Genomic DNA, 27,071 nt, shown 5'->3' with positions numbered 1-27,071 from the left:
AACACTTGTTCTTTCCATGACATAGACTGACCAGGTGAAAGCTATGATTCCTTATTGATGTCACTTGTTAAATCCTATTAAATTAGTGTAGATAAAGGGGAGAAGATAGGTTAATGAAGGACTTTTAAGCCTTGAGACAATTGAGACATTGATTGTGTACTGGTGCAATTCAGAGGGTGAATGGGCAAGGTGAAAGATTTAAGTGCCTTTGAACAGGGTATGGTAGTAGATACCAAGCACACCAGTTTGTGTCAAGAACTGCAACTCTGCTGGGTTTTTCACACTCAACGGTTTCCTGTGTGTATCAAGAATGGTACACCACCAAAAGGATATTCAGACAACTTGACACAAATGTGGGAATCATTGGCTTCAACATGGGCCAGCATCCCTGTGTAACACTTTCAATTGAGGCTGTTCTGAGGGCAAAAGGGGGTGGGACTCAATATTAGGAAGGTGTTCCTAATGTTTTGTGTACTTTGTGTAATTGTACGCTTTTACGCTTTTACGGCTACGGAGTTATATAAATATATTCCTATAATAAATATTTTGCAGTCGAGCTAAACACAATAAGATATTTTAGAGGTATTGGCTTCTAATTTAATTTTTTGTGAAAAAAATTGAACCTATGCCATGAACTGAATTATACATAAAGCCGCTGAAAGCAACTATTCCTCTGAAGAACAGTGTGTGCTCGGTCAAAAGGGCGAGCCTTTGATTTGTTCAGTAACATCAATGCTATTCCATTAATGGCAAGAAGATCTCGTATCCTGCCGCATTACATTTTGTGCACATCAATTGACCCTTGAAGTGAGAGGGACACAGAGGAGAAAGAAGAGCGAGAGAGGGTCGAGGATGACAAAAATAAAAGCGAGTGTCTGTCTACTGACTTGGTATTTCCCACTGTTACATAAAAGACCCAGCGCTATAGCCTATCCACCCCTCTCACACCAAGCTCCTCCCTCTGTGAATAACCACTTGGTATGCTCCACAAGCCATAACTTGCTGTCCTCATCCAAATACTTTAGTTGACTGATTGAGTACACTAAGGGAGAAGGGTCCTGTAGAAGAGAGAGCGTGTGCTTGAGAGAGCCAGTGACTTTCTTAGGAGTGCTTTGACTCTGTCTCTCTGTCCCAGGAGAGGAGGAGGGCGATGAGCTGTCCTGCTAAAGCTCTGGAGGGCTGATTGTTCCCCACCTCATCGCATCTCTGTGCCTGACTGTGTGAACTGACCCTCCAGTCCTCCTCAACAGCACATCTTATCTGATTCTGCAGCTCTCTGTCCGAATCTGCGAGCACCATGAGCTCATCTGGGGCAAACCTCCACAACAAGCGTCTACCCTGTGAGTAACTTTACAGCTTATTTAGCTCTCTCAACAACTGCTTGAATGTGTAGGAGTTGGAAAGACTGTGTCACTGTGTGAATACGCCATAAGTTATTACAGATCATTTTTGTAATTTATTCTGTTCTGTACTGTTTTTATTAACTTTCTACATAGGTTCATTTACTGTAATCCCCCTATTGCTGAGCAGAAAGATACATAGAAAAATTATTGTCCATATTTGGTTATCTGCTTTAGCTTTTACAGACAGACAAACACATTCAATATTTAGGGAAGAGAAACATAAATCAAGCCACAATCAACAGAACCTGTTGAAGTAATCATGGGTGAAATACTGATTCCTGTTGTGGTTGATGTTGTTGTTGTTGATGTTGGTGGTGTTTGAGCATTTAAATGTGCCAGTGTCGGTGTTGGATGCTTTGAATGTTCAGCCGATATGGTAAGGACCTGCTGTTTTGATGTTACTAAGGCTGGCATACTGTACATGCTTTCCTGACCAAATAAAAACAAGAATGTTGAATCATCACCGTATATACTGTCCCGCTGTAATCAGTGGGACTCTACTCAAGCCGCTGAGGGTTCTTAAAGGGATATATTCTAATTTTGGTTTGGGGCCACAAAGGCATCCATTGGTTTCACTGGCATAAATCTCTAACTCCTAATGAGATTGTGTGTCTATCTCTTATGGGAACAGATTTACTGCAGTGACATAGGGCTATAGACTGTCCTACAGACTGTGCTCTCACAGAGAAACCCAGATAGGGGTAATTTAATTTGTCAGTCAGTCAGTGGCGTCTGGGGCTAAATTGGATCAGAACATGACTGTGAGAGAAGACATCTTCCATCTGTTGCGTTGACCAGTCCCGGTGCCCAGTGCCCTGTCTGTATGGACTGAATTGTGTGGGAATGTTATGTTTGGAGGCACAGCAGTTTGGGTTGGCTTGGAGGACTGAACAGCTGTTGTCACACTGTTGAAAAGTTAGATGACGGGCTGAGAATTATGAAGTGAGTGCGGAGTTGGTATTGAATGGTCACAGACAGGATGGTTGCTGCCAGAGTGCTCCTTTAAAACGGAGCCAGCCTCCCACCGAGGCAGACACAGCCTGGTACTGTCCTCATAGTGACACAGCCCACTGTAGGATGGAGCGATGGTCACAACACAAGTCTGTTTTTAGTGCACCTGTACTCATTTAACTTTGACTGCTACTGCTGCAGTGTAGATACTGTAGTTTGTCCCTAAGCATGGCTGACCAACAACTTGATCAACCAGATATTTATTTTTCTAATGCTATTTGGTAGCAATTAGCCTGGGGACGAGGGGGGTGTATCAATATGTATTAATATACGTGCACATGTGTATTTCCACTCATATCCTTTAATCTATGCAGCCCTCAGATCAAAGACCAAATCCTCTTAATTCGCTTTGAACAAATCTTCCATCATCCGTAAAACTGACTATCCTACCGGTCCTCGACTTTGGCGATGTCATTTACAAAATAGCCTCCAACACTCTACTCAGCAAATTGGATGCAGCCTATCACAGTGCCAGCCGTTTTGTCACCAAAGCCCCATATACTACCCACCACTGCGACCTGTATGCTCTCGTTGGCTGGTCCTCGCTACATATTCGTCACCAAACCCATTAGCTCCAGGTCATCTATAAGTCTTTGCTAGGTAAAGCTCGGCCTTATCTCAGCTCACTGGTCACCATAGCAACATCCACCTGTAGCACACGCTCCAGCAGGTATATCTCACTGGTCATCCGTAAAGCCAACACCTACATTGGCCGCCTTTCCTTTCAGTTCTCTGCTGCCAATGACTGAAACTAATTGCAAAAATCACTGGTTGGAGACTTATATCTCTCTCACTATCTTTAAGCATCAGCTGTCAGAGCAGCTTACCGATCGCTGCACCTGTACACAGCCCATCTGTAAATAGCCCATCCAACCAACTACCTACCTCATCCCATATTTGTTTTTCTGCTCTTTTGCACCCCAGTATTTCTACTTGCACATCCTCACCTGAACATCTATCACTCCAGTGTTAATTGCTCAATTGTGATCACTTCGCCAATATGGCCTATTTATTGCCTTACCTCCTTTGCACACACTGTATACATATTTTTCTATTGTGTTATTGACTGTTTGTTTATTCCATGTGTAACTCTGTGTTGTTGTTTTTGTCGCACTGCTTTTGCTTTGTCTTGGCCAGGTCACAGTTGTAAATGAGAACTTGTTCTCAACTGGCCTAAATGGTGAAATAAAAAAATCCCACCCTCTGCTTGGTGAAAAACAACCCCGGATTCAGACCAGGTACATGTGAATGCCTATAAGCATATTGTAGTTAATTAAATACAACAATACAGTTATTATTCATTATTCATAAATCTGTCAATATATGCTGGAAACCTCTCCCACATCAACACAGGTATCACTCCCATTATTCATTGTATGGGAAGTACATAGTGGATTGGTTTCAGGTCTTTGCTGTTCACCATAGACCTATGGCAGGATAATTACTAACTACTACTCACCCAGCTAGCATTCCTTGGAAGAATGTGTAAACGTAAGTTGTTGTTTTCCCATTGGTTCTGGGAATGAAGCCATCAGTAGTGATGTGTGGGTAAAATCACGGCGGAAGCCAAGCCAGAAGAAAAAGCCATTTAATAACCTGTGTTGTGATAATAACCTGTGTTGTGATAATAACCTGTGTTGTGATAATAACCTGTGTTGTGATAATTTCATTTTTTGCTCTATAACCTGTTAGTTAATATGCTTTGACACTGTGATACATAGGCCTAAGGCCAAGACAATAAGAAGACGCAGTGGCAGAATAAATTCAACCACAACATTCATCACAAAACCAGAGAGCAACCTCTGTCCAGTGAACTGTTTTGAACTCCAGGAAATGAATTTGCTTAGGCATTAATTAATAAATGTTTTATTGTGGCACGGCGTCGGGGAAATTCGAGCCTACGATATTCTGTTCTCTATCCATGACATTAGTCCACTGTGCCACCAGGATGGAGCTAGCATGCCATGTTTTTTTTTACTTATACGAAGCTGTTCATTTTAGTCTTTTCAAACAGACCCTACTTCAAAGGAAACAAACACTCATTAAAAAGATCAGGTGTGGCCAATTACTGGGCGTGGCCAACAGACCTGGGTGTGGCCAATTACTGGGCGTGGCCAACAGACCTGAACACACTTAACAAGATATTTTTGTAATTTTTTTACTGACCACGGGAGCCAATTTGCGCTGTTCTGTGAAGGGTGTAGTACACAGCATTGTACGAGATCTTCAGTTTCTTGGCAATTTCTCGCATGGAATAGCCTTCATTTCTCAGAACAAGAATAGACTGACGAGTTTCAGGAGAAAGTTTTTTGTTTCTGGCCATTTTGAACCTGTAATTGAACCCACAAATGCTGATGCTCCAGATACTCAAATAGTCTAAAGAAGGCCAGTATTATTGCTTCTTTAAATCAGGACACCAGGTTTCAGCTGTGCTAACATATTGCAAAAGGGTTTTCTTATGATCAATTAGCCTTTTTAAAATGATAATCTTGGATTAACTAACACAACGTGCCATTGGAACACAGGAGTGATGGTTGCTGTTAATGGGCCTCTGTACGCCTATGTAGATATTCCATTTAAAAAATCTGCCGTTTCCAGCTACAACAGTCATTTACAACATTAACAATGTCTACACTGTATTTCTGATCAATTTGATGTTATTTTAATGGACAAAAAAGTGATTTTCTTTCAATAACAAGGACATTTCTATGAGATCCCAAACTTTTGAACGGTCGTGAATGTTTTTAAATAATATTATTATAACCTTCTTAGAACATTAATGTTTTCTTGTGGTTTTCATGTAAAGTTTTTTTAATGTTCAAAGAACATGACTTCCAATGGAACCATGAGGAAACCTGTAGAAAACATTATGCTGAAGTACCTAAAATGCCACTTATTGTTCTCAGAACATTGTGATAGCTGGGTATCCTGCACCATTCCAAGAACATTGTGAAAAGGTTGTATGCTAAATAACCATAGGACAACCAAGCTCTCAACAAGCTCTAAGAAACATATGGTTCTCAGAACGTTTTGTGCTAGCTGGGCAGGCTCTTGACAGCACAAGATTTGAGAAATGATAGATCAGTGCAAGGCCAGAACTATTCTATTGGGTTTAGCCAAACATTTCAGTGACACTCCCCACTGATATGAAAATAGCAATCTGAACTATTCATCACAAAAAGAGGATCCGCAACAAATAGGTTCCAGGAACACCAGGGAAGATGAACAATTGGACAGTTTATGTATTGCCAAAGGGCTGGTAATGAGTTATCATTTGATTATGACTTGGAGTCTTCAACTCACGATGGCGGGAGCTCAGTTGACCGACACATACATCCACTCCCACAACACTCCTGGCTAAACCTGCACATTCATGGTGAGTGAGTGTAGTCTAATGGAGACATTTCTCAGATGTCAGCTGCTTGTGTCCATTGTGGACCAGTATTCTGCTCATGGACCACATAGAGGGCACTAGGACAGGAGATTGAGGCTGACTGACACATAAAAGGTCCTATTGTCTGTTCGGGGTGTGTATGTTTGTGCTGGGGGAAGAAGGGGGTTCATAATGTCTTTGTGGTGTTTACTGAGTGAGATATGTGGTGGTGCCAGGCTGTGATTCAACCCATTGCAAAAAGCTTACCTACCCCACACACACAATCCAAACAAACACACACACTGCTCAACTCTCACCATCAATAATTCACTCTCTTTGCATTTGGAACCAAGCCCAAATGGGAGTTTCCGGAGAGAGCAGGAAGATACAAAAAAATTACCCAAAATAAGCAGTGTAAAGAAAAAAACGACGAGGCATCTTGTTTTATGAAAGGGAGGCTGCTGCCTGCCACCGAGGTCAGTTTACCACCTACCAAACCTCTTCAATTAACAAAGTAATTGCACAGGGCTTCATATAATCTGATGGTAAAGCTAGTTTTTCTGAAGCTGTTTAAATGTTGACCCCTGATTCTCAGCAGTTTATCCAGTGAATTTCCAGTTAGAGGCAGTCATGGCCAGCTGGTGATCTCCATAGTGCCTGCTTTAGCCAGCTACTAGACTGCTGAGAGTGGAATGTGATGATGAGAGCAGCAGAAAATTCATCCTGTCAAAACAGCAAGACATCCTCTGCTAATGAGCCCCAATCAGAGTTGTCACATTTCTTCTCTTGGCTCGCCCTGTCTATTCCACACCAATTCCTTTTGCTTCTCTTTTAAATCCTACTGCTGGCTTTCCTCTGAAGCTAAGTAGGGTTGGTCCTGGTCGGTCCCTGGATGGGAGATCAGAAGCTGCTGGAAGTGGTGTTGGATTACTAGTAGGAGGCACTCTTTCCTCTGGTCCCCCCCAAAATATCTCAATGCCCCAGGGCTGTGATTGGGGACATTACCCTGTGTAGGGTGCCGTCTTTCGGATGGGATGTTAAACCGGTGTCCTGACTCTCTGTGGTCACTAAAGATTCCATGGCACTTACCATAAGAGTAGGGCTGTTAACCCTGGTGTCTTGGCTAAATTCCCAATCTGGCCCTCATACCATCATGGCCACCTAATCATCCCCAGTTCTCAGTCAATTTACCTGGTAAAACAAGGGTTTAAAAAATACATTCCTCCTTTCTCCTCCTTTGTACTTCCATTGAAACATTTACTCTTTATCTGACCTTTCTCACTCCTCTCTGTGTTCTGTCCACTTTCCCTCCTGACTTGACTCCAGAACAAGTGATGTGATGGTCCATGTTAAAATAAAATGTTTCCTGTCGCCCTCCCACCCCCTCAGCAACATTAAAAGGTCAGTCTCATCTCCCCAAACAGCATTACATCACGTCTTGTTGGTCCTGATGCATCTGGTCAGGAGTCACTGCCTGGTGAAGGGAGGGAGAGAGAAAGAGAGAGGATGAGAGACTTGCAGAGTGATGTGTAATTCCAACATTTTGAATTTTCTTTCCAAATTTAGAACGACTGCCGGGTTGGAATGACTAAGATATGAGACTACCTAAAGCATGTAAACTGGAACAACTATTTCAGTAATGGGTGCAATAAATCCAAGTAATTAGATTGGATTAGTTTATTAAAATGTATGTTATACTGTACATAAATAGCATAAGATTAATTAATCAAAAATATGGTTATTGAAACAATTTTAAAAATCTACCTGCAATAGAGCATGCTGGGAAATATGAGAATGATGCCTGTGGTTTTGGTTTAACACTGGTTTAATTTGCTGTATGGCAGAGAATTCCCTCAACATGAGAGTCTGGCAAACTAGTCCATAATTAGTTTGCACAGAAGGAAGTGGCCATTCCCATAAGGGTTTTAGTTTCAGAGCTGCTCTAGCAGGGCCACAAACCAGCAGCCCGGGTGAAAGATCTAAAACCCAAAAGCATCTGGATCATCTGCAAAGCTAATCATCCATGTTTTGTTCCCAAACACTGTTTGTTGTTCTGAGGCTCTTCCGATCATCACCCTCTCAGTATCTCAGTATCTGGCTGGCACTAAGGTCTAATGTGAGGATGAATACAGGGAGGGACAGTGCGTTGTTGATGTAATGGGATACCCCTTCCTACCCTTCCCTACATGCCCATTGAGTAAAATAACTTCCTCTCACTCGCATCAAGTCTTCAGAATCAGGCCCAGGCCCACTCCCTCACATCCCTGCTTTTGCACTTCTTTTGTTTTTACTGTCAGATCTGTGTTTGTCTTTGTGTGGGAAGGTAGAGTGAGCACGCTGACATGTCCGGCTCTGTCTGAATCCGACAAATTTCACACGTCCAGCTGGTACTGAGCCCTAATCCTACACTCTGTCCCTTCCACAACTCCCACTGCATTCACTGAGACGGAGGGAGGGAGTAAAAACTGTGAAAAAACCTGTCTTAAGAAAATCAGACAATCTGCCTTCATCCTTTTTGTCCCAGTCCTCTCTCATTGCCCTCCCTCCTCTTCCTCCCTCCTGAATAGCCACTCTGTGTTGCCTGCTGGCTGTCACACTGGATCGCTTGTGATGTGAACTGGGGGGGTTTGGGTAGGGAATGGAGAATGACTGACCGGAAAAGTGATCTCATCAATCCAGGACATTTGTGATCACATCATTGTGTGACCTAGGGAACTGATCAGAGGTTGAAAAGGTCAGTTGTGAGTTTCCCACACCTTATTGATTTAAGGTGACTAGATGGTAACTAAATGGAATAGGAAGAAAAGCATCTTTAACTACTCTCCCTTTAGCTCATGTATAAGCCAGGTCCCAGGCCTCTAAGAAAAATACATCAATGCATCAATGTCAAGCAGGTTGTAGGATCTATTGCACTGACGTGACGGGTCATATTCAATTTGTATAGCTGAAGCAATTGAAATGGTAATTTACGATTGAGCCGACATATGCAGCATTTACCGTGAATGCAGTCTCCATGATATGAGACAGAAACCGTTGGAAGCAGTAGAACGGTGAGTAGACATTCCCCTTTATAATGGCTTTTTTTTCCAGCTTTTAGATATTCATAAAACCCTCTATAGCCTACGTTGTCTCAATATCATATTCCCATGGGGAGCAATTATGGTGCCTGTCACTGTATTTAGACATAGGTTATTTAAAACAAGTTTCATTTTATTATATTTATTCATCATCTTTTTAGGTCTTGTCATAAGTGAATTTAATCGTGCTTAATGTCAACGCTTATCCATGGCTCACAGGCCAACTACACCGCTCGCGTCGCAAAATAAATGTAGAAATCTAAATTATTAAATTATTGCGCGCGCCAGCGTTACCTAGGGGTAAAATAGAAGTCAGTTCTATTTCTGACGCAGATTGCGCTGGTAGTCCTGCCTCTCACATCTCCTCATTGGTTTATAGAAGCAGGTACCCACGTGCCATCTCCTCATTGGTTATACCCACGTGGGTGACAAAGACGAAATAGGTCAGTGGCGGTAATGCACGTAATTTATGAACGTTGCCAATCGTAATATAAAGTCAAGAGAAGAAAATGCCTGGAAGGAGGAGAGATGACTATAAACGATTCGGTTGAATGTTTTATGTGTGGATTAATTGGTGGAGTAGAGGACCTTGTGCATTTCAGGTAAAATAACAACTCAATGTTTATATCCCAGGACAAATTAGCTAGCAACAGCAACAGCTAGCTAAATAGGAGAAATTAGCTAGCAAGTGCAAGCTAGCTAGCTAAATTGCCATAAATGTTTGATGCTTTTCGACCTGTCCCCAAATTAATATAATTGGTTGAGAGTTTTTTTAAATATTTAACCTGCGTGTCGCGATCGGTGTGGGGGGACAAAATACATTTATGCACGATGGCGCACGCGCGCAGCAGGTTTCTGTTAGTTGTCAGAAATAATTGCAATTTAGAGTACAGCAGGCGTGTATCAGTGCTAATGCTGTTTTAATATTTTTTTTCTTATTGCTGTTACTTACAACAATATGGACTGCAAACATGTTCAACATATTTAGCAAACATGGGATAGGCCTACATTTTGTTTCGGTTGTCTATTTCCACTGAGTGTACAAAACATTAGGAACAACTGCTCTTTCCATGACATAAGCTATGAAGGCTATGATCCCTTATTGATGTCACCAGTTAAATCCACTTCAATCAGCGTAGATGAAGGGGAGGAGACAGGTTCAAGAAAGATGTTTAAGACTGAAAACAATTGAGACATGGATTGTGTATGTATGCCATTCAGAGGCTGAATGGGCAAGACACAGATGTAAGTGCCTTTGATAGAGGTATGGTAGTAAGTGCCAGGTGAACTGCAACTTTGCTGGGTTTTTCACGCTAAACAGTTTCCCGTGTTTATAAAGAATGGTCCACCACCCAAAGGCAATCCAGCCAACTTGACACAACTATGGGAAGCATTGGAGTCAACATGGGCCAAAAGGAGGTGCAACTCAATATTAGGAAGGTGTTCCAAATATTTTGAACACTCAGTGTATAACAGAGAAACATTCCAATTGGAGCTGATAACAAAATACTGTAAATACACAACTTCAAGCAAGCACATATTTAGCCATGGAACATGTTCTGAGTGACCAGTGAAGGGCCAAGCCTCAACACACATACAACTTATTTATTCATCAAAACCCAGCACTTTTGGGCTATCAGCTATTGAGCCCATAATTCCCACTGTGAAATTACCCAAAATATTTTTGACACACCCAGACCTATAGTGCTATTGCCAGCGCTAAGATATACCATTGCATTAGGTTTTTTAAAGGCCTGTGCAGTCAAAAATTCTTCCACACTGTGAGGTAGGAATAATAGTCAGACATTTCAAAAATTATGACAAAGGACATTTAGTGTAAAAGCTGTTTGAAAAGATCGCCTGAAATGTCAGCCTGTTTTGGTGGGATGGAGTTTTGGTCTGCCTGGTGACATCACCAGGCTGTAAATTAGCTAGACCAATACATTGTTTTCTCCAAACCTCTCTGCCAATAACAGCATATTTTCAGTTTTCCCTTCCCCACTCAGACTACTCCCAGACAGTCCTAGCAAGGTTCTTGCAGGAAGGTACTTAATTGTTACCCAGAAATGATTTGATATTGTGATTAAAAACAGCTGCATTGGACCTTTATAAACCTCTTCAATTTAAATAAATGTAATCAAAAATCTATTCTATTTAATCCCCAAAAGTAATTATTTATCATGAGAGGGCCATAAACAATAACGAGTAATTCTGCATACTCCAAGAAAGGTTCAAATCTCACATTCTGGTAAAAATATTTATAAATGACTGAGGTGTAGTCACTTTTGTACACAGTACAAATATGATAAAAATATGAGAATGTTACATTTTATATGATGTATTTCCTATTCAACAAACTAAACTCAGCAACAAAAAAAGAAACGGCCCTTTTTCAGGACCCTGTCTTTCAAAGATAATTCATAAAAATCTAAATAATTGAACAGATCTTCATTGTAAAGGGTTGAAACACTGTTTCCCATGCTTGTTCAATGAACCATAAACAATTAATGAACATGCACCTGTGGAACAGTCGTTAAGACACTAACAGCTTTACAGACGGTAGGCAATTAAGGTCACAGTTATGAAAACTTAGTACACTAAAGAGGCCTTTCTACTGACTCTGAAAAACACCTGCTCATCTGTGTGAACGTGCCTTAGGCATGCTGCAAGGAGGCATGAGGACTGTGGATATGGTTAGGGCAATAAATTGCAATGTCCGAACTGTGAGACGCACAAGACAGCGCTAGAGGGAGACAGGATGGACAGCTGATTGTCCTTGCAGTGGCAGACCACGTGTAACAACATCTGCACGGGATCGGTACATCCGAACATCACACCTGTGGGACAGGTACAGCATGGCAACAACAACTGCCCGAGTTACACCAGGAAGACACGTCAGTGCTCAGACTGTCCGCAATAGGCTGAGAGAGGCTGGACTGAGGGCTTATAGGCCTGTTGTAAGAAAGATCCTCACCAGACATCACCGGCAACAGCGTCACATATGGGCACAAACCCACCGTCGCCGGACCAGACAGGACTGGCAAAAAGTGCTCTTCACTGATGAGTTGCGGTTTTGTCTCGCCAGGGGGGGATGGTCGGATTCGCATTTATCGCCGAAGGAAGGAGTGTTACACCGAGGCCTGTACTCTGGAGCGGGATTGATTTGGAGGTGGAGGGTCCGTCATGGTCTGGGGCGGTGTGTCACAGCATCATCGGACTGAGCTTGTTGTCCTTGCAGGCCATCTCAACACTGTGCGTTACAGAGAAGACATCCTCCCTTGTGTGGTACCCTTCCTGCAGGCTCATCCTGACATGACCCTCCAGCATGACAATGCCACCAGCCATACTGCTCATTCTGTGCATGATTTCCTGCAAGACAGGAATGTCAGTGTTCTGCCATGGCCAGCGAAGAGCGTGGATCTCAATCCCATTGAGCACGTCTGGGACCTGTTGGATCGGAGGGTGAGGGCAAGGGCCATTCCAACCAGAAATGTCTGTGAACTTGCAGGTGCCTTGGTGGAAGAGTGGGGTAACATCTCACAGCAGGAACTGGCAAATGTGGTGCAGTCAATGAGGAGGAGATGCAGCCTTCGAGATGCTGAAAATAAACGCAGTTGACAGTGAGAGGACATTTCTTTTTAGCTGTGTTTAGGAATAAGGCTTAAAATTACTTCTAAATATAGTATAATCAATTTATAAAATGACTATTAGATTACACCTCATATATTTATTTTGAGAGAACATTTGCATATTTTTTTAAAGTCTCACAGAACATGGCTTCTTGAACTTGCCTTTTATCTCATATTAATCATGTTCGTCTATGACAAACAGAAAGTGTGTTTTCTTTCAAGTCCATAAATTCCTTTAGATTACTGGATATAAATCGATCTCTGAATATGCTACAGTGGCGAAACCATATTACAATGTAAGGATTCCAGGCATATGCTGTGAGGTAGTGTTCAGCCAGGAGTTGATGGACTTCACACAGGCAGAAGAAACATACACCTGTGAGAATTAGGGTTACCGCTCATTGCAAGCCATTTTGATCTATGGTGACCACATATCAATATATAAGTGAAATGTCGGTTGGGACCGGAACCATAACCACGCAGGTCCCCAAAACAGGGGACTTTACATCTAAGACATTGTTTTTAAAGAGCCCTAAGATATTGGTCATTTCACCAGAATTTTGAGATGCACCCTGGCATGTTTTGATATCCCAGAAATCAAAACGAACTCAAGTTCATGTTGGACATCCTCCTCAGATGCCTGGCCTCAATTCTGTCTGGCATCTTGCTTTGTCAGCATGGCTTCCACTGTGCCGTTATGAGAGAACACAGTGTCTGGTTATCTGGTTGTGTAAGACTGTGAGAAGAGAAAAAGGAGTCACTCTCTTTCCCCATGCCTACACTGAACAGCTCTGGTCTGAGCATGCAGACCTCTCCAGTGACCTTGTTGAATGCCATCTATACCTGACGGGGGACATAGTAAAGAGACCCTGACCCATTGAGGTTTCTTTTTTTTGACAAATGTTAAGAGCTTGAGCTAACATACAGTTTGTATTGTTGTGCCTCTCTTATCTTACACGTATCTTATAACGACAATATGCATTCATTTATAAATGACAAGGGTTAAAATTACTAGACGTAACAGAGATTGGGGTCTGATCATGTGTTTATGTTGCCGTAGAGAAGCAGTTGTCTGTATTGCTGTTAAGCGCCGGTTGTCTCAGCTTTGGTTGTGATGTCAGGCGTCATGTAACTTCTCGCTGAAGAAACTCTCTCCACTTCATGTACACTGTCAGGGCTGCCAGATGGTTTCTCCTCAGTGGTCTTGGTTCTTTTGTTGTCCGAAGGGGTAGGTGATGGGGACGGCACACCAAGCAGCTGCCAGCCCAATAGAGATTCCTGGGGACCTTTGCTGTTCCTCATGTATGATGGTGAGGAGCAGGATTGGCAGTTGTGAGGCCATGACCGTGAGGAGGTTGAAGTTGTAGTTTACTCTGGAAGAATCTGGGTTACTTTGGCGTAAGGCAGTGAGGATAGTGACCACTGGACAAGGAGACCAGTCTGGAAGAATCCTGATCTCCTCGATGGGAACTATTGTTGGTGTAACCTACTGATTGTTATTGTTTTGTTTCCTATTTATGTTATCCAAAAGTGTTTGGTATGGGCATCTCTTATCAAGCTCTGGGGTACAATACCCTGGACTGTCCATATTTGAGATGTGTAACTACATCAGGTCAATCGGGGGATTGAGTTATTTGTGCCAGAAAGGCATGGGCCAGAATCAAACCCACACTGATACAGTAGGCCTATGTGTGCGTGCTGGCCTTAACTGCTATACCACCCAATTAAACTCCCTTCGTACCCTTGGATCCACTAGACACTTTTATGTCGTGGAGACCAATGTCTATTTTGTGTTATTAAGCTATATCAAATTTGGGTTGTCTATGTGTATGGCTGCATTTCAGGTACATTTTTGTACATTTGAATGTTGCAGTAATCGGACCTAGGCTTAGCATTTGAGCAAGTTAGAGAGAAAATGATTTTGATTGCAAGCCTTGATCCCAATGAGCGACAAAAGAGTGATCAAGTTAAGATCCGGCATCTGTAGGTCTCCATAGAAACCAATGATGCATTACAGGTAATAACTTTATGACATCACATTGTGATGCGTTTGGGTTCCGTACACACTAGTGATGCAGTAAACATCACAATAGGCTTATTTTTCAGCCTAGCATTGAGAAAATTGAGAAATCAGATGACGTATTAGATTTTCCGTTGAGTTTTCTATTGTATATGTCTGTAGACCCACAGCATGAGTTCACATGATCTCCCAGATTGAGGCTGAAAAAAGAGCAGCCTGCATGGTGAGAGTGTTTCAGTGGGCTCTGTCGTACGACTTCATGACGTAATCGTAACTCCATCACTCGCACCATGCTTTGCTTTCTGCGGGGGAGTAAAAAGAGGGACACTATCCTTCTCTCTCTGTTGGTTACATAAAAAGCAGCTCTGGGAGACTTGACCTTTAGAAAATACAGAGTTGGAAATGACAATGAAAACAGTTCTAAATGCCGGGAAATGATTTCTCATCACTTGATGTTAACAATGACCACGAGGGGAGAGAAAAAGGGATGATAAGAGAAGAGAAGACAAGAAAGGAGAGGAGAGTAGAGACTGCTTAAGGAGGGAAAGACATATTTCTAATTATATCGGCTTGTTACATGCCTCAGTTTAGCTTAGTTGGTCAGATAGGTGTTAGCCTGCACACTAACAATAGAAGTGACGGATGAAATTATGTTGCTCAATGTAACGAGTTATGTCGTGTACATACACAGAGCGATAGAATCTAAGATGAAGCACAGTTGTGGCCTAATTCCATGACTGCAAACTTGTAACCCATAGAGCACACAGAATACCAATGTTATGAACCGCCACAACTCATTTAATGTTTGGCAGGACGCAGTAGACATCTCACCAGCTCTGTATTTTTGCTGTGTCATTTTGGTTTTGTGCCTCTGGAGCTCTGAGAGTTTTCTTGGGCTGGTGTCAGAAGCTCTCCATCACATGGCTCAGTGTCTTAGTGTTTACCCACAGATGCCCAGTGGTGCAGACAAACAGACAGACAGGCCCAGGGGGTGAGTGAGGCGTCTCCCCTCTCCTCCCCAGCTGACCCGAAGCCCCAGGACAGGGCTGTCAGACTGAAGGAGACAGGAAGTTGCTGTGACAGGCCTGCCTCCTGCTATCACTAGACAGAGGACTCCACAGGACCCACAGGGAGGCTGGGGCTGACACAGCAGACTGGACTGGGGGGAGTCTGTTGCCCTTTTCAGATGGGCTTGAATCATTCTGCATACAAAGGAAAACGAGGAACACTATTGGTATTATCATTATACTGCACCATTTGCTTACTGAGAAGCATGGTCATACACAAACAGAAGCAACACTGCTTCATGTGATTCCTTGTCATGACTCAGCAAGGATAAAAAAAACATTTTCTGAAGACGATGTGAAAATACAATCAGACACCCATTTGGAGCTTGCAGTCCTGTGGTCGGAGTCCTAGTTCCTCTTTCCCTTGTCATTGTTTCTATCCTGATCCCTTTCTGTCCTCAGCTGCTCAGAGCCTAAGTACTGTGCTGCTAATAGCACCACTGCCTGTGTGTGATCAGTGCTCATAGCACAAGCCAGATAATATTTACATTATTCCCTATTTAAAAACCTCATCCAATTAGCCCAATCCCTGCCTGTAGTTTCTCATTATGCCTAAATCCCTAGACACTTTTTTTCAGAGTAGGGGGTCAATATATGGATGTGGTGAGAGGACAGAGCGAGGGCAACACTTTTACAGAGCTGTGTTGAAATCTCCAATGTATATCAATCTGCTGTCTGCTCAAATGTGTGTACATGTCACTTTATGATGTCCATGTTCCATCGCTAATCCATTAGTGACTGTGTTTACAGATTGAGTTTTATGTTGACAGTGGGAGAATATGTCTTGTCAGTCTGTACACGTGATGTGTTCAGGGAGCCCACCATAAAAGGTGATGTAACCTGATTTACTCTGAGCCATGAACACACTGGCATTCCTCAGGTTATTCTGGGTTCCTGCATTTCTCTTTCCTGTCTCCTGCGTATCACACTTGTGTGCTGTCCACTCCCCTGGCTCTAGCAGCACTTTGCTTTATTACAATGGTGCTGATGAGGTGGGAAATGTGATTGCATTGTATCCCAAACAAGATTAACTTAGGGAATTGACAGTTGGCATTTGCAAAGCAATTGGTGGGTGCTGAGCGATTAACACAGTACACTGTGGTACTGTGTGAATATTGTATGTTTTGATTTCTCAAGCCATCCACACTGGTCAGGAAATGTATGGGTCTGCAACAGTAAAAGCATTAGCTTTATGTAGAATGGGCTGGCTCTAGCATTTTGGGGGCCCTATGCGAGATTTGGTTGGGTGGCCCCACACCTTGCAGCAAAACATTTTACTGGCCCCCCTACTGACGGTGGAGATCTGCCTACGGTGTGGATCTGCCCAACGAAGTCTCTCTACCAGACAAACTCAATGCATTTTATGCACACTTCAACAATAACAACCATGCCATGCGTGAGAGCCCCCACCAACCCAGAGGACTGAGTGATCTTGCTCTCTGAGGCCGACTGAGGTCTTTAATTGGGTCAACACTTGCAAAACAGCAGGGCTGGATGGTATACAGGTCCTGAATTCTCAGAGAACGCGCAGAACAGCTGGCAGGCATATTCACAGTCACTTTGAACCTATTTGTCCGGGTCTGTAATCCCCACGTCTTAAGCTGACCACCATCATTCCTGTTCCCGAGAACTCTAAGGCTTCATGCCACTATAACTAGCGCCCTGTAGCACACATCTGTAATCATGAAGTGCTCTGAAAGGCTGTCTATGGTACATATCAACTCCAACATACCAGACACCCTAGACCCACTCCAATTTGACACCCCAACAGATCCATATACAATCTCAATTACACTCCACACTGCCCTCACCCACTTAGAGGAATACTTACAGTTGAAGTTGGAAGTTTACATACACCTTAGCCAAATACATTTAAACTCAGTTTTTCACAATTCCTAACATTTAATCCTAGTAAAAATTCCCTGTCTTAGGTCAGTTAAGATCACCACTTTATTTTAAGAATGTGAAATGTCAGAATTATAGTAGAATAGTAGAGAGAATGATTTATTTCAGCTTTTATTTCTGTCATCACATTCCCAGTGGGTCAGAAGTTTACATACACTCAATTAGTATTTGGTAGCATTGCCTTAAAATTGTTTAACTTGGGTCAAATGTTTCCTTCCACAAGCTTCCCACAATAAGTTGGGTGAATTTTGGCCCATTCCTCCTGACAGAGCTGGTGTAACTGAGTCAGGTTTGTAGGGCTCCATGCTCGCACACACTTTTTCAGTTCTGTCCACAAATTTTCTGAAGGACTAAGGTCTGGGCTTTGTGATGGCCACATTAATACCTTGACTTTGTTATCCTTAAGCCATTTTGCCACAACTTTGGAAATATGGAAATGGAAGACCCATTTGCGACCAAGCTTTAACTTCCTGGCTGATGTCTTGAGATGTTGCTTCAATATATCGACATAATTTTCCTTCCCATTGATGCCGTCTATTTTGTGAAGTGCACAAGTCCCTCCTTCAGTAAAGCACCCTCATAACATGATGCTGCCACCCCCGTGCTTCATGGTTGGGATGGTGTTCATCGGCTTGCAAGCCTCCCCCTTTTTCCTCCAAACATAACAATGGTCGTTATGGCCAAACAGTTCTATTTTTGTTTCATCAGACCAGAGGACATTTCTCCAAAAAGTATGATCTTTGTCCCCATGTGGAGTTGCAAACCGTAGTCTGGCTTTTTTTATGGCGGTTTTGGAGCAGTGGCTTCTTCCTTGCTGTCGTTATAGGACTTGTTTTACTGTGGATATAGATACTTTGTACCTGTTTCCTACAGCATCTTCACAAGTTTCTTTGATTTTCACTTTTCGCACCAAAGTACGTTCATCTCTAGGAGACAGAACACGTCTCCTTCCTGAGAGGTATGGCGGCTGCGGGGTCCCATGGTGTTTATACTTGCGCACTATTGTTTGTACAGATGAGCGTGGTACCTTCAGGCGTTTGGAAATTGCTCCCAAGGATGAACCAGACTTGTGGAGGTCTACAATTTTTTTCTGAGGTCTTGGCTGATTTCTTTTGATTTTCCCATGATGTCAACCAAAGACGCACTGAGTTTGAAGGTAGGCCTTGAAATACATCCGCAGGTACACCTCCAATTGACTCAAATGATGTCAATTAGCCTATCAGAAGCTTCTAAAGCCCTGACAATTTTCTGGAATTTTCCAAGCTGTTTAAAGGCACATTCAACTTAGTGTATGTACACTTCTTTCCCACTGTAATTGTGATACAGTGAATTACAGTGGGGCAAAAAAGTATTTAGTCAGCCACCAATTGTGCAAGTTCTCCCACTTAAAAAGATGAGAGAGGCCTGTAATTTTCATCATAGGTACACTTCAACTATGACAGACAAAATGAGAAAAGAAAATCCAGAAAATCACATTGTAGGATTTTTAATGAATTCATCTGCAAATTATGGTGGAAAATAAGTATTTGGTCAATAACAAAAGTTTAGAATACTTTTTTGCCCCACTGTATACACAGAGGATAATGGGGAAGATGGGCGACAACTGGAGGGGGGTGGAGACAATCACAAAAACAAGTGAAACCGATCAGGGCGTGACAGTACCCCCCCCCCCCCTCTAGAGGCACCACCTGGCGTCCTACCTGGGCGCATACCAGATTTTTAAGCTTGCCAAAACTATAGTTTGTTAACAAGAAATTTGTGGAGTGGTAGAAAAATGTGTTTTAATGACTCCAACCTAAGTGTATGTAAACTTCGGACTTGAGCTGTATGTGAGAAGGCTGTTCATTGACTACAGCTTAGCATTCAACACCATTGTCCCCTCCAAGCACGTCACCAAGCTTAGGACCCTGGGATTGAACACCTCCCTCTGCAACTGGTTCCTGGACTTTCTGACGGATGGAACCCAGGTGGTGAGGGTAGGCAACATTACCTCTGCAACGCTGATCCTCAACACGGGGACTCCACAGGGGTTTATTCTTAGTGCCAGGACAACAACCTCTCCCTCAATGTCAGTAAAACAAAGGAGCCTATCATGGAGTACAAGAAACGGAGGGGTGAGCACGCCCCCATCCACATCAACTGTGCTGCAGTGGAGCGAGCCGAGAGCTACAGGTTCCTCAGTGTCCAAATCACTAAGAACTTAAAACGGTCCACACATTCCCGCACAGTCGTGAAGGCCGAGCTTCGTGCCATCCAGGACCTCTATCAGACAGTGTGAAAGGAAGGCCTGGGAAATTTGTTAAAGACTCCAGAAACCCAAGCCATAGAGTATTCCATCTGGTTCCACACAGCAAGCTCTACCAGTGCATCAAGTCTGACACCAACAGGCTCCTGAACTGCTTCTATCCCCAAGCCACAAGACTGCTAAATAGATTAACAAAATGGCTACACGGGCTATCTGAGTTGACATATTTTATTTTTGCACTCTCTATGCACACTCACAAGAATCTACACACTCAAGCACACTGATATTCCAACACACACACACACACACACACACACACACACACACACACACACACACACACACACACATTTATGATGACTCCTTCGGAAAGAATTCAGACCCCTTGACTTCTTCCACATTTTGTTAGGTTACATCCTCATTCTGAAATTGATTAAATTGGTTTTCCCCCTCATCAATCTACACGTAAAATCGCAGAAAGACAATGCAAAAACAGTTTTTTAGAAATTGTTACTAAATTATTAAAAATATAAAACTGAAATATCACATTTACATAAGTATTCAGACCCTTTACTCAGTACTTTGTTGAAGCACCTTAATAAGCAGCTATTACAGCCTCGAGTCTTCTTGGGTATGGCGCTACAAGCTTGGCACACCTGTATTTGGGGAGTTTCTCCCATTCTTCTCTGCAGATCCTCTCAAGCTCTGTCAGGTTGGATGGGGAGCGTTGCTGCACAGCTATTTTCAAGCATCTCCAGAGATGTTAGATCGGGTTCAAGTCCAGGCTCTGGCAGGGCCACTCAGGGACATCCAGAGATTTGTCCCAAAGCCACTTCTGCGTTGTCTTGGCTGTGTGCTTTGGGTCATTGTCTTGTTGGAAGGTAAACCTTACTGCACATGCAGGGCATCATTAAGTGATAATACATCATTCACAAGTGATAATATCATCACTCATCAGACTATTTGAATCTTGTCTTTACATATACTAAATAATATATGTGTGAAATGTGTTATGATTTAGAATGGACCATTATCATGCACCTGTCGGAATAGGTGAGATTTTCCCCGTGGTTTATTTTCATGCCAGTCAGGTAGACTATACTCCTGTTGTAAATCGAAGCAATGTGCTTAATATTTGGAGTTGAGAAATAAATATAGTAGGCCTAGCCTATAGAAAGCTGATTGGATCCTCTTTTTAAAAGAGGCCATAAAAACTGTTTTATCGCGCCTATAGAAATGTTGCGCAATATGATTGTGTACTTAAACCTTAAGTAAACATTTCTCTCTCTCCTTACTTGTGACAAGTGTTGGGGTTAAAGGTGAAGCCAGGTTCAGGTATGGGGGAGAAGCATGCCCCCTGGGTGGTCCTGAGCGCTCTGGAGCAGGTTTTAATCACAGATCTCTCTGTACTTTGCTCTGTTCATCTTTCCCTTGATTCTGACTAGTCTCCCAGTCCCTGCCGCTGAAAAACATCCCCACTACTAATAACCATATGCACCATCAGAGCGCAGTTTTGGAGAAGCCTAGTTACCGTGACTGGTTTAGTAAACATTTCTCTCTCTCCTTACTTGTGACAAGTGTTGGGGTTAAAGGTGATGGTGCCAGGTTTCCTCCAGACGTGATCCTTGGCATTGAGGCCATAGAGTTCAATCTTTGTTTTATCAGACCAGAGAATCTTGTTTCTCATGGTCTGAGAGTCTTTAGATGCCTTTTAGCAAACTCCAGGCGGGCTGTCATGTGCCTTTTACTGAGGAGAGGCTTCCGTCTGGCCACTCTACCATAAGGCTTGATTGGTGGAGTGCTGCAGATATGGTTGTCCTTCTGAAAGGTTCTCCCATCTCCATAGAGGAACTCTAGAGCTCTGTCAGAGTGGCAATCGGGTTCTTTGTCACTTCCCTGACCAAGGCCCTTCTTCCATGATTACTCAGTTTGATTGCGCGGCCAGCTCTAGGAAGTGTCTTGTTGGTTCCAAACTTCTTCCATTTAAGAATGATGGAGGCCACTGTGTTCTTGGGGACCTTCAATTTTACAGACATTCTTTGGTACCCTTCCCCAGATCTGTGCCTCGACAAAATCCTGTCTCGGAGCTCTAAGGACAATTCCTTCTACCTCAAGCCTTGGTTTTTGCTCTGACATGCGCTGTCAACCGTGGGACCTTATATAGACAGGTGTGTGCTTTTCAAAATCATGTCCAATCAATTTAATTTACCACAGGTGGACTCCAATCAAGTTGTAGAAACATCTAAAGGATGATCAGTGGAAACAGGATGCACCTGAGCTCAATTTTGAGCCTCATAGCAAAGGGTCTGAATGTAAATAACGTATTTCTGTTTTTTATTTTTAATACATTTGAAAAATAAAATGTTTTTCACTTTGTCATTATGGGTTATAGTGTGTAGATTGATGAGGAAAACACTGTATTTAATCCATTTTAGAATAAGGCTGTAATGTAACAAAATGTGGAAAAAGGGAAGTGGTCTGAATACTTTCCGAATGCACTGTAGCTTGCTCCCTTCTCGTGTTCTTGGTCGGGATTCGGCAATGATTACTACAAGTTTAGATGGCTGGCTAGCCTAATTTACCAATCTAAAAATTGTTAGCTGACATGGCTAATTGACTGACTGTCAATGTCTGACATAACATGAGAAAATGCACAACTGCTGATGCAAAACCACATTTCTAAATTGCACCCAGTTTATTCTACTATTCTTACTCTCAATAGTAAGCTGATACCCCAACTGAGTTCCTAAAACTTGTTGTTTCATGAATAAAACAAAGGAGAGAATGTGTGATATGTTTTACAGGACCAATCATATTTCACCGTAAAGCATTAGTAAGAAATGTTGCATATGCATGCTCTATCTACATTATGCTAAAAGTGTCTGCTACTGAGTGGTACCAAGGAAAACAAGTCTGCAAGAGGACATGAAAAGCCAAAAATTCACAGCCCCAAAACCTGTGATTACAGTAAAGGCTGGGTTTTCCTGTAATTTCTTGTTCCTATGGTTCAGTGTTACCCCTTTCTGGCATTCACATTGTTTCTTGCAGCTTTGGGGAGTGTTGATCTTGCAGACCGTTTGACCAGAGTTTCTGACAGATATGTTCTGTTGTTCTCTGTGCCAGCGGAGACCGAGCATGCTCAGAGGGTCCCAGCAATGGACGCAGCCCAGCAGATGAAACTGAAAGAGCGACAGCGCTTCTTTGAGGAGGTCTTTCAGCACGATGTGGATGTCTACCTGTCCTCTGCCCACTTGCAGATTCATGACTATAAGAGACGTGAGCGCAGTCAGCATCACACATGTCCATACCCAAGCTCAACCCTTACCTTAGCCATTACCCTAACACTAGATTCATGTCCACACCCTGGCTAAGCCCTAACACTAACCCTAGATTAATGTCCAAACCATGGCTCAACCCAAACCCTATCCATAACCCTATATCCAAGTCCGCACAATTCAAGTACTCGCTTTCTATCACTCGCCATATTACTCTGAACAAAAATAAACAAGTATCCCAGAAATGTTCCATACGCACAAAAGCTTATTTCTCTCACATTTTGTGCACAAATTGTTAACATCCCTGTTAGTGAGCATTTCTCCTTTATCCAAGATAATCCATCCTTACCTGACAGGTGTGGCCTAAAAAAAAAGCAGATTAAATGGCATGATAATTATACAGGTGCACCTTGTGCTGGGGACAATAAAAGGTCACTTTAAAATGTGCATCTTTGTTACACAACACAATGCCGCAGATGCCTTAAGTTTTGAGGGAGTGTGCAATTGGCATGCTGATGCAAGATAATTTAATGTTTATTTCCCTACCATAATCCGCCTCAAATGTTGTTTTAGAGAATTTGGCAGTACGTCCAACCGGCCTCACAACCGCATGTAACCACGCCAGCTCAGGACCTCCACATCCGGCTTCTTCACCTGCGTGATCGTCTGAGGGGAGGGGGTGGTATTTCTGTCTGTAATAAAGCCATTTTGTGGGGAAAAACTCATTCTGATTCGCTGGGCCTGTACCCCTGCCCAGCCATGTGAAATCCATAGATTGGGGCCTTATCAATTTCAATTGACTGATCTGCTTATATGAACTGTAATTCAGTAAAATCTTTGACAATATTGCATGATGCATTTATATTTTTGTTCAATATACACACGTGAAAGTTTCTAAATGTTGCTAAACATTTCCTATGAGAAGTGAAACTGACATTATATGCCTCTAATCACCTCACGGTTGTCTCTTGGGTTGTTGTTAGCTCCCATTGGCAGTGTCTCATCCATGGAGGTTAATGTGGACATGCTGGAGCAGATGGACCTCATGGACATCTCTGACCAGGAAGCACTGGATGTCTTCCTCGGCTCTGGAGGGGATGAGGGGGTGCTGGCCTCCCCTCTGCCAGGTAAAGGTGAGTGGAGGGGAGACGCCAGTCTGAGGCCGTCCTATGTTGATAGTGTAGTATTTGGCAGAGAGTCGAGGCTTTTACCCTCCTCTATACTAGCTGGCAACACTAACTGCAATATTGAGCGTAGCACTGAGAATCTTTTGTCTAATATCCCCTTAATTTTACCTACAGTAGTTCATGGAAACAACAACAACGATAAGGTAATCAACCAGGGACGCTCTCTCCACTACACTGACGGTTGTGATGGGAAGTTCCGCGTGGCCTCCACCTCCTCCACCAACAGCCAGAACACCAATGAGGACGGACGGGACACCCAAGTCATCCAATCAGATGATGAAGATGTGCATGTCGACACCGTCTTGCTGATGGGATCACCCCCAGGGAAAGATGAGGAGAAGAATCGGTCTATCCTCTCTTCCTAGGCGCCTTCCTTCACTTCCAATATTCAGTAACATTTTGGACTTACTGATGCTTACAAGTATCACTTAAACTGGACACACACACTTCCATGGACTGGCAAGACAACTGACACTTTCCACAGCCTTTTCTTTACTGTTCATTTTGTTTTGCCTGAACTGTACATATAAAGCCAACTCTTCTCCAAGCTTGTCCCCATTTATACTTCTGGAATGTAGATGACAGGACATTCCTTTTTATTTCCTCATTTAGCATCCTATTAAGATCTGGCAATGTGTGGTACTGTTTTGGGAAGGACATTTTTGTGTGTAAGCAGGCTTTACTATACTACAGATCGGAACAACTGAGTGTTAGTAAAAAATGTAATCATCTGTATTAACCAGGTTGAAATAAAGGTTGAATAATTTAGGAAATAAAGATGTAGAGAATTAATATTTTTTTTGTAAGAACTTTTTTTTCTTTAGAGAGAAACATATGAACTGTGCACAACTTTGCCATGCTTTGTAAATATGGCCCTTAGTTCCCATATTCCCTAAAATGTTCAACCAACCCAAAACACCTGCCACAAATGAGGACATATTGTACATAGTGCTTAGTGGTGCATTAATTTAATTTGACTTAAGGTTCATTTATTTTAACTATGAATAGGAATAAAAAAATAACATTTGTTTCCTGCAAACAATTATTTTTGTTCCTTTTTTGTGTGTGTGTGGAGGTATTTGTAATGAACAGGAAGGGAGACAGAGAGCTGGTTTCAAGCGCAGGGTGCTGCAGGTGTTTATTGCAAAGGACCACAGGAGTAGGCAGGTAGCTGGGTCCAGGGGCAGGCAGAAGGTCATACACAGGGGGTCCAAAAAGGAAACAGTACAGGCAAGGAAAAAGCTAGTCTGGGAGATCAGGCAATAGGGAGATAACAGGAAATCTGATAGGCTAAAGTACAGGCAGGGAATAGGCAAAAGGCGTCATTAGTGAGACACGGGAGGCGTAAAATCACGGGAAACCCAGAGCTCCGAAAGACGTGTGTCACAAATCAAACAATACCTCACAGTGATGGGGTGCAGAGACCCGAACTAAATAGTGTGTGATAATGACATACAGTAAAAATACTTTCACACAACATTTTCACACAATACTAACATCTGCTTCCAACTCACACCCTCAAACACATAGATCCCCTGAACGCAGCTCACTTTCCAGCCCACTTTCCAGCTCATACTCTCAAACACCTAGATCCCCTGAATGCAGCTCACTTTCCAGTCCACTTCCCAGCTCACACTCTCAAACACCTAGATCCCCTGAACGTAGCTCACTCTCCAGATCCCAATCACCTGACTTCTAATCACATGTTCAAACATCCAGTGTTTGTTCCAGTGGCTCCCCTGTGAATCTAGACATTTTGGGAGGCAAAGTAATTTAGGAACCCTGGTACTGGGCTTGCTTGTAGGCTAGATGTACACTGTTCACAGGTCCCCAGGACCTGTTAGACTTAATACCTCTGCTTTAAAAAAAAATAGGTATTCTTTTTCACCCAAAACATCAATGCAAATGTGCATATACAAAACAAGCTCATTGAATGTGAGACAGCTTGACATGCGGGTTTAATTGTTCACCACACATGCATTACCTTAGGCAGATTTAATCTGAAAAATATATGCATAAGAAGGAATGCTGTTCAACTTCTTTCGCCACTCTATTGAACTGACATGAGCACACATCCACCCCCAAACACATTCATCCTGGATGAAAACCTATTATCTCCAAAACATAAACTTTTCAAGAAATAAAAAAAATCCCATATTTTCCCATTAACAAACAAATATAATTATGAAACTTCAGACAATATTCTTGGTCCATGAGTCATGAAATGTTCAGAGTATATTGAGTGGAGTTCAATTAATGCTTTCAATGAATGCAAAAATATACACTGCCGTTTGGGGTCACTTAGAAATGTCCATGTTTTTGAAAGCAAAGCAAATTTTTTTGTCTATTAAAATAACATCAAACTGATCAGAAATACAGTGTAGACATTGTTAATGTTGTAAATGACTATTGTAGCTGGAAACACCAGTCTCAACGTCAACAGTGAAGAGGCGACTCCGGGATGCTGGCCTTCTAGGCAGAGTTGCAAAGAAAAAGCCATATCTCAGACTGGCCAATTAAAAAGAAAAGATTAAGATTGGAAAAAGAAAACAGACACTGGACAGAGTTTCTCTGCCTGGAAGGCCAGCACCGCGGAGTCGCCTCTTCGCTGTTGACGTTGAGACTGATGTTTTGCGGGTACTATTTAACGAATCTGCCAGTTGAGAACATGTGAGGCGTCTGTTTCTCAAATTAGACACTCTAATGTACTTGTCCTCTTGCTCAGTTGTGCACCGGGGCCTCCCACTCCTCTTTCTATTCTGGTTAGAGCCAGTTTGCGCTGAGAACATCCCTGGCCATCCCTACTGCCTCCGATCTGGTGGACTCACTAAATACAAATGCATTGTTTGTAAATTATGTCTGAGTGTCATTTAAAAAAG

The 27,071-nt window shown here is 42.6% G+C and overlaps 1 protein-coding gene across 7 annotated transcripts; it reads left to right on the top strand.

The window, feature by feature from the left end:
- Positions 1-958: 958 nt before the first annotated feature.
- On the top strand, positions 959-25,231 carry LOC110527928 (dysbindin). Of its 7 annotated transcripts, none has more exons than XM_021609560.3 (5): positions 997-1,340; positions 3,552-3,652; positions 22,854-23,006; positions 23,989-24,138; positions 24,307-25,231. In XM_021609560.3, the coding sequence occupies exons 3-5, from the start codon at positions 22,886-22,888 to the stop codon at positions 24,555-24,557; spliced, it is 522 nt and encodes a 173-aa protein (XP_021465235.1). In that variant the 5' UTR covers positions 997-1,340; positions 3,552-3,652; positions 22,854-22,885; the 3' UTR covers positions 24,558-25,231. The 7 variants fall into 7 exon arrangements, with proteins under 7 accessions (XP_021465233.2, XP_021465235.1, XP_021465234.2 ...); XM_021609561.3 differs by having other exon boundaries at positions 1,011-1,340; positions 23,989-24,132; XM_090241085.1 differs by having other exon boundaries at positions 1,024-1,340; positions 23,579-24,132.
- Positions 25,232-27,071: the final 1,840 nt, after the last annotated feature.

Source organism: Oncorhynchus mykiss, chromosome 7, assembly GCF_057628025.1.
Source record: "Oncorhynchus mykiss isolate SJ-2025 chromosome 7, ASM5762802v1, whole genome shotgun sequence".
Classification (NCBI taxonomy): Eukaryota; Metazoa; Chordata; class Actinopteri; order Salmoniformes; family Salmonidae; genus Oncorhynchus; species Oncorhynchus mykiss.
Note: the sequence above shows the minus strand (reverse complement) of the source record. Positions and strands in the feature narration are given on the sequence as shown.

Coding starts and splice junctions, on each gene's coding strand:
- LOC110527928 (XM_021609558.3), top strand. CDS start 1,298: ATGAGCTCATCTGGGGCAAACCTCCACAACAAGCGTCTACCCT. Junction 1,341..22,853: donor CCACAACAAGCGTCTACCCT/GTGAGTAACTTT, acceptor TCTCTGTGCCAG/CGGAGACCGAGCATGCTCAG. Junction 23,007..23,988: donor GATTCATGACTATAAGAGAC/GTGAGCGCAGTC, acceptor GGTTGTTGTTAG/CTCCCATTGGCAGTGTCTCA.